The following is a 13,412-nucleotide window of genomic DNA, read 5'->3' as shown; positions in this document are numbered from 1 at the left end:
GAGTTATCGCATACTCAATCATGCGTCATAGAGATATAACGCATATAGCAGACAACCGAGAGGTGTGCAACGTGCGAGTGTAGTGAGTCAATCCTGTTTTCTTAGTGTGAGGCTATCACAATGCTTGTCTATGATCACTCATAGAAACAAGTAGCTATAACCAACTGTTCGAGTGGGTAAGTAGTTGTGGAACTCACTAAAAAAAGTAAGAAGTGTTCCTAGAGATAGGAATAACCTTATGCTCAATGAAACACTAATCGTGCGTTATAGAGATATAATGCATGTTGCTAACCACCGAGAGGCCTGTGCTGCGCGAGTGTGGCGAGCTGGGATTACCCTTCCGACCAAACTTAAGAACTTGGTAATGTCTCCTCCCCAACCCTACTTCTCCATGCATCTTATTATACGTTAACAGTTGTGACATTTGTTGGATCAACACTAGCATGCAGCAGAAGGGAACAGGATCCATAAACATTATAATTCATTAATTTTTGTTGAAAAGAAACATGCTAAAACAAAGTATAATGGGTTTCAAGAACATACCTTGGCCGAACCATCGAAATCTCTATTTTCAGCTGATAAATCCTTCGAATCCTTGTGTAGACCACCAAAAGATCTTCTCTACTATTCTCTTGGTGTTCTAGATTCAGTTGTGGGACTCAAAACAAGCTAGAATCAAAGGGAATATGGAGAAAACTCACTGAACCAACCAATTGAAGAACACTTTCTTCATCCGAATTTTCAGCAAAAATTCAATCAGTTCATCCATCATTCTTCACTCCAATCTCTTCAATATACATCATGCTTGGAGTAAATCAAGGAAGAGGTGGTGAGTTTCTAGTGAGCAAGTTGAAGATAAACTTGAAAACACCATTTTTCAAGTTTGTGTAATTTTTCAATTTCCAAAATCTATTTTGATTTTAAAATCATATTTTATTTCTAAAATCAAAATTTATTAATTTTAAAAATTAATTTCATAAATTATTTTTCTAATAAAATTAATAAATAATAATTTAAACATTTTAAATAATTCTACTTAATTTAATATCCAATATTAAATTAATTTTTACACAAATTCATCTTCATATATTTAAATCATATTTAAATATACTTTCTCCAATTCTGTTTGATTCTAATTTGAACGTTTCAAATTAACTTATCACGCTACTCTAGAGCTAATCCATTTATGAGTTAGTAGGGGGACCTTATGAACCTACAGATCATGTGCTCCAACGATCCGAGATTAATCGGCTAAACTCATTAGACCGATCTAACCCCCATTTGTTAACTAATAGGTCACTTCACTAAAGCCCATAGTTGAATTCCCCTCCTGTAGATATATTATGTCCACTCGATATAACCATGATTAGTAAGTTAACCTTTCATAGGTTGTTCGTAATAACGGTTGGGTCAAATCTCTGTTTTACCCCCAAAATTACCTCTTGTTCCTTAAGTCCACACTAATTTCTTAATGAACAATTTTTTTGTAATCCAATCACAAAACCGAGTCCCTCTCATGCCAAATGAGAGGGCGGGATCCCTTGTTCAAACCCTAGAATCAACACTTAAAGGAACAATCTTTCTACTATCTCTAAAGCGAGTAGGAGTGAATTCCCTCTTGCACCATTTGTCCCCAACTATCTATCCAATCTTATTGAGCCGGCGCTGTTGAGCCAACCCTCACCTATGCAAATCTAAGGGCAATCCCGAATAAACAGGAGTTCATAGTTAGCTCAGGATTAAGGTCAAGTTACCTAGGTCATCGCTTTGAAATAGTCAGTCTTAAACAGTAAACAACGTTATAAAGTAAGAGTGACTCATTTTGTGGTCCGATCTTGTACAAACTCTTTTGCACAAGAACACCTCACAGAGGCACCCCCACTTCTCATGTCCAACATGAATGAATTAGGATCACTTCGTTTATAGCACTTTACAACTCCTTGTAACAACTACAGAGCAGGCCGTATCCAATAGTATTACTAGAATAAGGTACCCAACCTTATCCATGTACTATAGATCATTTTGACTATTTACTCGAACCTGATCCACCTTTATGTCTTTACATAAAGTTCAAGTACTCATCCAATAGTCAAGGAACTTTTAGGTTTATTGGATTTCTATTCAAGCAATAGTTTTATTCAATAACACCTTTATTGAATTTTCAGAATAAGCTCCATTGTTTACACATCACGAGTTTTAGGACATAAAACCCAACAACATCCCTACCAATACTCATAATCAAACTTCATTTGTTCAGTCTGTTTAGCTAGGAGTAGGAGTAGTGCATAGTTAATCAACTTCTTTCTTTTTATTTTTATTCTCCGCCTTAAACTCATTACTTTACATTCATCTTTTAGTTTCAAGTTCTCGTGTTCGACCTTGGATCGTCTCGAGAAACTTGAAACCTTGTTATACTTGATGAGAGAGCAAGAAAACATATGACAGGAACACATGATCATTGCATACATGCTTAATGCATAATGCATATTCTTCAAACCATTACATGACCATCAACGCATATCAACAAACCAATTTATCCTCAACAACGCTTTTTATCAATATTACCTATATGAGAATATATAGAAGTGGGTTCTCTTCTATGAGAACTTTTCAATGGCTTATGTTTTCTAAAGCTCTCATGAATTCAGGATTTTGTCCAAAACTAAAATGGACACAAACGTATAGAACTCAAAGATACAGGACGAGTGGTATGTGATATTTGTTGTCTCAAATAACCAATGAGAAGGATAGTTCTAAAGCTTAGTCTCAATATTTCTTCGATAAATTTGATGAATATTCACTAAGGAAGGTTCAAGTCCATAAGACACTTCTCCTGATGCGTAGCTTGTCTGTTTACTCTCAACGGTTTTGTTTGATTTTTCTCACTTTTTTTCATGTAGGGAATTGTTGGATATATATAGTGAAAGAAAGTGGAAGTTTGGTGAAGATTTGAAGCATGAATTTAATTGTGTAAATTAAATTCATTGATTATAAACTTTCAAATTGAATTGAAACTTAAAATTTTAAAATGATGTTTCATGTACAAATTTAATATGTATGAAAATTAAACTTGTAGTTTTTTCAATTTGAATGAGTTGTGTTTGATTTTTCTCAAGTATCAACTCAATAGAGTTAAATTTGACAAATGTTTCAATTTTTGTATTTATCTGATTTTATTTTATAATTTAGAGAGTTATCAAGTTGCTAGGTTATAAATAGCAACTTTGTTTTTCATTAGTAGCATCTCATTCCAAATTGAAGAGTTCTCTCATTTCTTTCTTTCTTTCTGTTGTTCTTAAGTTGAGTTGAGAGCAAGTATCCAAGAGTTCTGCCAAATCCAAGTAGTTCAAGGTTGCAGTTTTACCGGAGTTAGTCGTTATATCCTGCTGAGACGATCGTTGTAGTCTACTTGCTCGTGCAGAGCGAATAATTGTCTTCAAGACAGTGCTTACCAGAAGCGTGTCTCGACTATGTTTTGAGTCTCTAAAGGTTTTGAAGTTCTTTCAAGTCTTTAGTTATTTTCATATTTAAGTCTTGTTACATCATTTGGCTTTCGTTTAAGTTTGAATATTATACATTGAATATATTGTTTTTAGTAATTGAGGTGTATTTAATTTTCTAGTGTATTCAATTCTATATATACCATTTTTCTCCAACATGAACTTAGAGTTGCCTAATTACTCAAAATTGTATTTTCTATTTGAGAAATTATAACTTAACTAAATAATTATGGTACATATCTATTTCTATTTATTTTATTATTAAATTCTTATATATATTGAGTAAGGTAAACGTTTATAGTAGATATTGAAAGAAGATTTAAAATATATATAATTGTTTGTTTTATTAATAATTTAATGACAGGAGATGCCTGTCATTTTTTGTTCCAGGATTTAAAATTTTTAAAAAATGATTTGTCAATCACTAAACAAAAATCACCTATCAACTAATTCCTCTAAAATCAATTTAAAATGATTTTAGTTTCTATTTTAGCTCATGACAACCATCATTTTAAGAAAAAAATGATTTTGACGAGAAAAAATTGATTTTGACAAGAGAAAAAGTGATTTTTACCATCTCAAAATCACTTCCAAAACATATCTAAAACAATTGAGTTGTATTTCACTTCTTTTTTTTTATTTCCAAAAACAAATAGTTATCTTTATAATAAATATTCTCGTTTCTTATACAATGTAAAACTTGTAGTGAACCATATGGATCTATAAGTTTATCTTAAATAAAAGAGCTAATTTTAGTTAACTATATATTCCAAATTCAGTCTAAAAAACCTATATATTCGAATGATTCATATCCCAAACTTATTTTCGAATAACTGATTTAATATTTTTCATTGGATGAGTTTTTTTCCTTTTTTTTTTTTTTCTAAAAGGAAAAGTTTAAAAAAGAAAAAGAAATTGGGAGATCAAACTAAAATATATCCTTATGAGTTGCATGGGCTATAGTTGTTGAAAGGCCCGTAAAGATGAAAGGAAGGCCCAACTTCATTAGTATACTTTATTTTCCAAAGGCCCATCTTTTATTATAAATTTATTTCCTCCTACTTCTCCTTTTTTTCTTTATAAATTCTCCAACTTATTCTATTTTAATTTTAACCTCTTATTAAATCCAATATTTGTAATATTAGTTTAGGAAAAATGCTGTCTATGTAATCTCTAAAATTTTAAAAGTTTTCTTTTTTAAATCATTAGAATTTTAAAAATATTTCTAAATATTGATACGTATGAGATATTTTATTCTTGGACTCAGATTCTTTTACACAATTAAATTTGTCTGGGTTCATATATTTTAAAACTTGTGTGATAGAAAAAAAAAATACATAAATATAAAGTGGAAATGGAAACTATATAAAATCAGTTGGGAGAAATTTTATTATGGTACAAATATGGTTTCGGCTCACTTAATATATAAGTATTTTTCTTTCTACGACATCATCAAGTTTTTGCATAAAAACTTTGAGAAAAACATATGTTCTTGGTCTCCATATTTTAAGTTTAGTTTTTATTTAATCTTTAGATTTCAATATATTATATAGTTTTTAAGTTTAAAATTTCATTTCATCTTAGTTCTTAAGTTTCAAAATGTTACAATTTTACTTTTGAGGTTTGAAATTTGTTTCAATTTGATCCTTAGATTTCAAGATTTGCACTTTTAATCTCAATTTCTTTTTTTTTTTTTTTACTTTAATACTCATTTTTAGTTTTTAGTGTTAATGCCTATTATTTAATTTAAAAGAATTAAAATTAATTAAGTTTCACTATTTTTTCTATCACTATTAAAATTAATTTTGAAATTTTACTTCATAGACATTAACGCCAAAAATTAATTAAAATTAATTAATTAATAGACATTAACGCCAAAAATTAAAGTGAGTATTTAGTGAAATATCGAGGCTAAAAGTATAAATGTTAAAATTTAGGGATCAAATTGAAATAAAAACTAAAAACTTGAGGACTATATATATAACATTTTGAAATCTAGACACTTAAATCAAACTCAATACTTAAGGACTAAAAGTGGAATATTTTGAAACCAGTAGACCAAATAGAAACGAGATCCAAAATCTAGGGACCATTTTTCCAAAATTCAATATAAAATAAAATTACCAAGATGGGAAGAAGAAAGAAAAAAACAATATAAATCAATTGCACACATAATATAGGGTTGACATGTCAATGACTTATCAATCACAAAATTGAAAGTTCGAGAATCTATTAGATATTTATAAAATTCAAAGACCAAAAAGACAAGCTCTAAAGTTTTAGAACTAACTTCTGACTTAACTTATATTGTTTTTCTATAAGTTAGTTAGCAAACAAACCTAACAAGAAATGTCTTTACAATCAAAACTAAATTACTATAATTAAGTAAACATGTTATAAAATTTTCCTCTTAATGTACCAACCTGTTATGACTTGATGATAGTTAAGTTTGTGGGTATCAACAGCCATATCTTTAGAATTTTGCTAATAAATAATTAAATACAATGAAAAACATTTTTTTTTTAAAATGTTACTAGAGAATAATCCATGGTAGAATTCATTAAAATCTATAATAACAGATTTAAGTCCTTAATAAAGTAAAACTCACATCAAATGTCTCAAGATCCAAACATCCCATCTTTCATTATTCCAAGCACCCTGATTTTCCAAACCTATTCACCCTATAAGGGTATTAATGTAATTAGATGAATTTAGCCTTTTCCCAATGATAATTTAGTCAATTGACATGAGCTATTGAACCCCTAGTCTTTCTAAAGTAGTCTTATGAGGCAAGTGGTCCACTCTCTCCTAAACTAGGCAATTTGAGGTTAAACTTATATATAAAGTTGACTATCTTACCTAATATGTTCTAACTACATTTTAGATCTTATTTTTAGGGCTACCACATTTCTTTATAGCTATACTAGTCTAGTTTCATTAAAGAGCATAGTTTAGACTGGTTAGACTATGGTATTTTGAATTAGATTGATTATTATGTTATTTGACTTAGATTGGTTTTGATATGAGAAATAATCCATCATGAAAGTCAATTTTTTATTTATATTTTATTGATACAAATAAAGTATTATATTTTGTATTATACAAATATAAGGTTTCAACTCAAAACTAATTCACAATGATGTAAGCAAAAAAAAAGTTAGAAAAGAATTATGATTGTGTTGAGTTTATAAAATCAAAATTGCATACATACATCTTCTAGTACTCTTTTAAAAAGAGAAGAAATGCTTTGAAAATATAAGAGAGCAAAGGTATAGATGGCGTCAAATGGGTTCCACATCAAGCTAATCACGATAATTTAATATAGGATTTTGACAAAATATTAGAAGAGTAGTTGTTCACATTGAAAATATGAAAAGAATGGATGGACTCCAAACACTATGATAGGAACTTATGGCTTTGATTTCAAATCGTCCCAGGTAGAAAACACTTTAGGCATAAGTGTGTGTTGCCATACTAAATTGATGCGATGAAATCCATTATGTCTTGCTCTTCAATATGAATATTTCTTAATTATGATCATGTGGCAAAATCCTAAGACTAAGTACTAAATACTTATCGTAACAAATCAAGTACTGACTAGCACAAGTATCATCATTAAGGTTAATGGCAAACGCATCAAAGCAATGAGAAATATTAAGAAATCACTAAACATAAACAAGGGACAAATGCAAAGAAAAGGCATGCAGTCAATGAGCCACTTATCAATTCGTTCAATTCGACTAATATATAAAGCAATTTGAAAATATAAAACATTGAATAGAAAAACAAATTCTAAAAAAACACCTCCAAATTCAATTTCCTCCCTCGTTGTTATCATTAGGCGGGGGAGGAAAGACTTCTTCTTTTGAAAAGTGTAGTGGTTATTGAAGATGCAGCAAGATAATGGGGCCAGTGAGCAACTGAGCAAGTACTTCTTGGATGTATTACAAGGTGAAACAGAATTGCTCATGTTGTCGCTGCGTCTAGTGCCAGATGAAGTTCCTCGTCAGAATCAGTTGGCAATGAACTTGCTGAGTTTGATGCGAACAAATTCTCGGAGCTCACATTTTTGTTGTGCGAGTTCATGGTGTTGTCACATAATTGTGGCTTGTTGGCACGTTAGCTCATCAAGACCTCCTAGGAGTGGCTCCCAAACATCATCGTGTAAGAATTTGTACAACTCGTCAAAGTCTGCGTGCTCATCTTCAGACATATAAGGAACATTGTGCTAAGTTCACTCTTCGACAAGTGGTGGACGCTTACTATTCTCACCAACATCTGATCCTTCGCCTTGGTGAAAAACATGAGGAAGAAGGCTTGGGTCATTAATAGTAGGCACTGAGAAATGGGCGCCTGGAAGATGTTGCTCCTTAAGAATTTGAGCCTTACCCTTGTTTCTTTCAGGCGGAGAAGCAGGTGTGTTTTCCCATGACTCATAGGATAGTAAGCGACAGAAAGGATCTTCAATGAGGACAGAAAGATGCTCATTTAGGTCAACATTGAGCCTAAGTGACTCCTTTCTTAACCGCTCTTGAGGCGATGCAATGATCATTGTTGGGTTTTGTGTCCTAAAACCCATGGTGTGTAAAACAATAAACTTATTCTGAAATTCAATAAAGTTATTATTGAAGTTTGATTCAATAAAATTGTTATTGAATATATGAATTGCTTATTTCGTTTTAGACATAAATCCAATAAACTAAAAGATCCATGACTGTTACATGAGTACTTGAACTTTATGTGGAGACATAAGATTGGATCAAGTTCGAGTAAATAATCAAAATAATCTATAATATACGAATAAGGTTGGGTGCCTTATTCTGGTAACACTATCGGATATGGCCCACTCTGTAGTTATTACAAGGAGTTGTAAATTACTACAAACGAAGTGATCCTGATTCATTCATGTGGCGACATGAGGAGTGGGGGTGTCCTGTGCAATGAGTTTGCACAAGATCGAACCAAGAAATAAGTCACTCTTACTTTATAACGTTGTTTACTATTTAAGACTGACTATTTCAAAATGATGACCTAGGTAACTTAACCTTAATCTTGAACTAACTATGAACTCTTGTTTATTTGAGATTATCCTTAGATTTTCATAGGTGAGGGTTGGCTCAATAGCGTCAACTCAATAAGCCTTCCATTTCAGAGGTTAGACTGGGTAGACAGCTAAGGACATAGGGTGCAAGATGGAATTTACTCCTACCTACTTTCAGAGATAGTATAGAGGTTGTTCCTTTAAGTGCTGACTCCGGGTCATGAACAAAGGGCCCCACCCTCTCATTGGCCTGAGAGGGTCTCGGTTTGATGATCGGATCACAAACCAATTGTTCATTAGAGGATTAGTGGAACTTAAGGAACAAGAGGTAATCTTAAGCGTAAAATAGTCATTTGACCCAATCGTTATTACGAACAACCTGTGAAGGGTTAACTTACTAATTATGGTTATATTGAGTGGAGACAATATATCTACAGTGGGAGGAGTGCAACTACTGGGCTTTCGTGGAGTGACCTGGTAGTTAACGAATGTGAGTTAATTTGGTGTAAAGTGTTTAGCCAATTAATCTCGGATCATTGGAGCCCATGATCTGTAGGTCCATTATGTCCCCCTACTAGCTTACAAACAAAATAAGCCTTAGAATAGCGTGATAAGTTGATTTGAAACATTCAAATTCGAATTATAGGAATTAGTAATTATATATGATATAATTACACATTTAATTTTGGAATTAAATAGAATTGAAGAATTTATTAATATTCAAATATGATTTGAATATTAATTCCATAAATAGGGATTCATGATAATGGACTTGGTGACAAATATATTTAATATTCGATATTAAATTGATAGAATTAATTAAATTGTTTAATTAAATATTAATTATTAATTTTATTAGAAAAATGGATTATTGAATTAATTTTTGTAAAATTAATAAAATTTTAATTTTAATAAAGAATTAAAATTAGAAAAAAAAATATTTTGAAAATCAATTTCAAAATCAAAAGGGAAATTAAAAAGTGAGAAAATCTCAATGTGGGATTTTTCCATTTTCAAGCAAGAAGGTTAGTCACTTTCTTACACATAATTCCACCACTAAATTCAAGGAGGAGCTGTAATTACTTCATGTAATTAGCTTGCATGAAATTCATGTAATAAAGTACTCAATTTTTTAGTGGAAAATCTCATGCAAAACTCTGAATTTTGCTGAAGATTCAAGGTGGAAGAAGGATTCTTCTTGTGTGATGAACCAATGCCTCTTTTCCTCTCAATTCCCAAATTTAAGCTTGTTTTGAGTCACACAACTCAATCTAAGGCTTCTAGAAGATAATTGGAAAGCTCTAGTGGTGCTCCACAGCAAGAATTGGAGAAGATTGCAGCTGAAATTTGAGTTTGAAGAAGATCTTCAAAAGGTATGTAATGAAACTCTCTTCATAATTGACGAACATGCTTAGTTTGTAGCCGAAATTGGAGAAATAGAATGCTTAATGATCATATTTTCTTATGTTGTGTGTTTCTTTAAACTATCAATCATAACCTCAAAGTCACAAGTGAGCGATGGAGTTTATTGCCTAGGTTGTGGCAGAGGGGATCTTTCTTCAACTTCTTCTCTTCTTTAAGGCTCAAAGTGGAGGGATGGTGATTTCCTATTCTCTTCAACCCCGGGTGACTCAATCACAGCTCTTTCTTCCACCAGTAAGGAAGATGTATTGTTTGGCTCCGTGGTCTCAGCAAACTTCTTCATCAGCCTCTTTTTGTTAGGTTGCGGAAGTTAGGGGGGAGGGGGATTTTCTTGCTTTACCACCTTAGATTGAAGTTATGAGTCCTTCAACAACCTTCGAAGAATTTTATTTGTGATAATTCCCCACGCAGGTACTTTAGTTTTTTCAAACACTCCTTGGGCCGTACTGAGCTTGGTTATTAAGAAGGGAAAGAACAATTGTCCTCTTGGCTTATATGGACCTCATTTGGGCTGTAATGATAAGCCCAACATCGATAGGGATGCATCGTATGATGCAGTAGATTTCCATCACTCGATCCTAAAGACGGAGCTGTCATGCGTGGTGGTGAGTAGCTTTCTTTTGACGAAGTAAAGCCACATGATCATCTCTGAGGTGAGGCTATGCGGTGACAATGTTTTGATCCCTTTTGTTGAGACCGTCCACTTTGTCCCAGGTGTGGCTACCATTCTCAACGTTTCTTTCATTTCTTCTTGCATTGGTTCCTCAATGATTCTATTGCCTTCGGTCATGGGGTATGTGGTTAGGTTGAAGAGTGTATTGATTCATTTGACACACATCTCTAGTTTTGAAGACGTACTTGCAGTCATGTGGGGTCCCTTCATAGAATACGTGGACAACTTATGGTTTCAGCTTCTGTGGTCCTTCACAAAATTTCACCACCTCATGTTGCTTATTACATTCATTATGAAGACGAGCAATGGAGCATCCTCGGGAAAGTACCTCATATTCAATAATAGCGGTGATCGCTTCTTCGGCGTCTTCCTCTCCACCCCTCAATGGGCGTTTTGCCCTTGTATTTTCTTCTCTCATTAGTGCCAGCAGATACCCTACTTCCCTGGCCTTTTTCTTTTGTCGATGCAGTATCCTCCTTCACCATTTTGTTTTCATATTTCTTAGGTTGTTTTCTCCTTGTAGCCTCCCTCTTTTTCTTCTTGGCTTCTTTTGTCGCATCGCTACTCTCCTCCATCTCTTTTCCAAATTCGATCGTGGCTCTGTCTGCATTATACATTTCCTTAGGCATGTAGGGCTTGCATCTTGTCACATCAGCAGGTTCTTATAATTGTTCATCGTGTACTTCTCTGTCAAACTATGCCGTTGCGATGACACTTTGAGCTTCCTTTCTCAGATCCTAGAAGCTTTCCTTCACCTTCTTTGATTTTTCAGCTATCTAAGTCGTTAACTGATCCACGGAGGATGTGAGGAGACATACTTTGTCTTCAACCACCACTTTAGTGATATGAAGCCTTCATTGTAGTGGTGTTTCCTTTTCGCTCTCTCCTTCCTTATCAAGATCTATTCTAAGTACGATTTCTTTGCTCATCTTTATTTTATCTTCTCTTTACCCAGCCATCACTTTGCTCGGTTGGTTTTAAATGTCTTTAGCCCCCAGGTTTTCCAATGGTCGAATCAAGATTTCACTAAACACCTCCCTTTCATCTCTTCTCTTCACCTCACTGGTGCCCATTAGCTCGCTAGCGTTAGATTGATTTGGACGAATCTCCAACTTAGGTCTATTAGGGAGGACTTCTTTCTCGCATGGTCTGATAATCACCACATTGGTCCTGGTTTTCCTTTCTAATGGTGATGACGATCGTGAAAGTGCTGAGGTTTAAGAGAAGACCATGGTCAGGAGAGTTGGGTCAATAAAATTAAGTCTTCGGGAAGATGAAGGAGAATTTTGGTGGCAGGGATTTCCTTTCAACAACATGATTTCGACAAGACGTAGGATGCTTGTTGGTATCACGACTTCGTAATGCTGGCCGGTGGATAGAGGTTGGGAAAAAACTCTGGTTGTGATAGGGCTAATGTGACGATGGACTTGGGGTTGGTTTTCTAGTATCCATGCCTCAGGTTTATGAGGAAAGGCAGGAAACAAGGAGAATAAAGGTTTCGTAATGGTCACCAAAAAATTCAGACAAAGAGCTCAGTGGAAGGGTTTGAAATGGGAAAATGAAAGAGTGAAGAAGAAGGCCTATTTATAAGGGTTAGTGGGGTAGGCACGTGAATTGAGGCATGACGCCAGCGTCATGATGGCACATTTATTAAAAAGAGGAATGTGGCAAGTGGCGTGAGGCAGCGGGTCAGGTGACATCACATGATGGACGTCTTTTAAGTCCCATTAATGGTTACAATTCCACTTGGTACTCTTACATGGGTTGAGTGTATTGGATGCGTTGAAATATTTTTCAACACAACCTACACTCAACGCAACACTCTTTCAATTTTTTAAGAATCCAAATTTCATACAATCCATATTAAAATCAGCCAATCACCACAAAACTTCAAGCAAAATCCAAAAAGAAAAACAAAACAAAAGAATCATAGAACGAAGAAAGCAATAAAGACAAAAAGTTAGGATGAATCCCTGTTAAGATGTCATCATTTCACTGTAGAAACCACATGCATGTTATTCACTCGGGCTTTCCAAGATCAATGGAGACTTTATTGCGATCAAACTTTCCTCCATAATAAGGTTTAATGCGTTTCCCATTTACTTTAAATCCATTAGTTCCATCATCATTGGCTAATTCTACAGCGCCATGGGAAAAGATTTCTTTGATTATGAATGGGACAGACCAACGCGATTGCAATTTACCTGAAAATAAACGCAATCGTGAGTTAAAGGGGAGAACTTTTTGACTAACAAATAAAGTTTTCTTACAGATGTATTGGTCATGCCAACTATTTGTTCTTTCTTTATAAATTTTTGCGTTCTCATAGGCCAGAAGCCCCCATTCATCAAGTTCATTTAATTGTAGTTTTCTCGTCTTGCTAGCAGTTTGCAAGTCCAGGTTTAACTTCTTTGTGGCCCAATGAGCTTTGTGCTCCAACTCCAAGGGTAGATGGCATGCCTTACCAAACACCAATGCATATGGAGACATCCCAAGAGGTGTCTTATATGTGTGCGATAGGCTCATGAAGCTTCATCGAGTTTCATTGCCCAGTCTTTTCGAGTAGTGTTTACAACCTTCTCCAAGATGGACTTGATCTCTCAATTTGAAACTTCAGTCTGCCCATTGTCCGCGGATGGTACATCGTGGCAATCTTGTGGAGAACATTATATTTACTTAGCAACTTATTAATGATGTGATTAATGAAATGTGCACCTTCATCGCTAATGACTGCCATTGGGGTCACCAAACCGCATGAAGACGTGCTTCTGAAGAA

At 33.8% G+C, this 13,412-nt stretch overlaps 1 protein-coding gene across 1 annotated transcript; it reads right to left on the bottom strand.

Annotated features, from left to right (window-relative positions):
- Positions 1 to 12,655: 12,655 nt before the first annotated feature.
- On the bottom strand, positions 12,656 to 13,126 carry LOC120090825 (uncharacterized). Its single transcript, XM_039048533.1, has 2 exons — positions 12,907 to 13,126; positions 12,656 to 12,840 (listed from the first exon to the last, which is right to left on the bottom strand). Exons 1-2 carry the CDS (start codon positions 13,124 to 13,126, stop codon positions 12,656 to 12,658), a joined length of 405 nt encoding a protein of 134 aa, XP_038904461.1.
- Between the last annotated feature and the right edge of the window lie 286 nt (positions 13,127 to 13,412).

This window comes from Benincasa hispida, chromosome 11 (genome assembly GCF_027475165.1).
Source record: "Benincasa hispida cultivar pf3 chromosome 11, pf3_genome.v1.1, whole genome shotgun sequence".
NCBI lineage: Eukaryota > Viridiplantae > Streptophyta > Magnoliopsida > Cucurbitales > Cucurbitaceae > Benincasa > Benincasa hispida.
This window is presented reverse-complemented; position numbering and strand designations above follow the sequence as displayed.

What these genes read in the sequence shown, in the direction of transcription:
- LOC120090825 (XM_039048533.1), bottom strand. Translation starts at nt 13,126, where the DNA reads ATGTCTCCATATGCATTGGTGTTTGGTAAGGCATGCCATCTACCCTTG. An exon ending in TTGGCATGACCAATACATCT is followed by an intron (nt 12,841 to 12,906) that starts GTAAGAAAACTT and finishes GTTTATTTTCAG; the next exon opens with GTAAATTGCAATCGCGTTGG.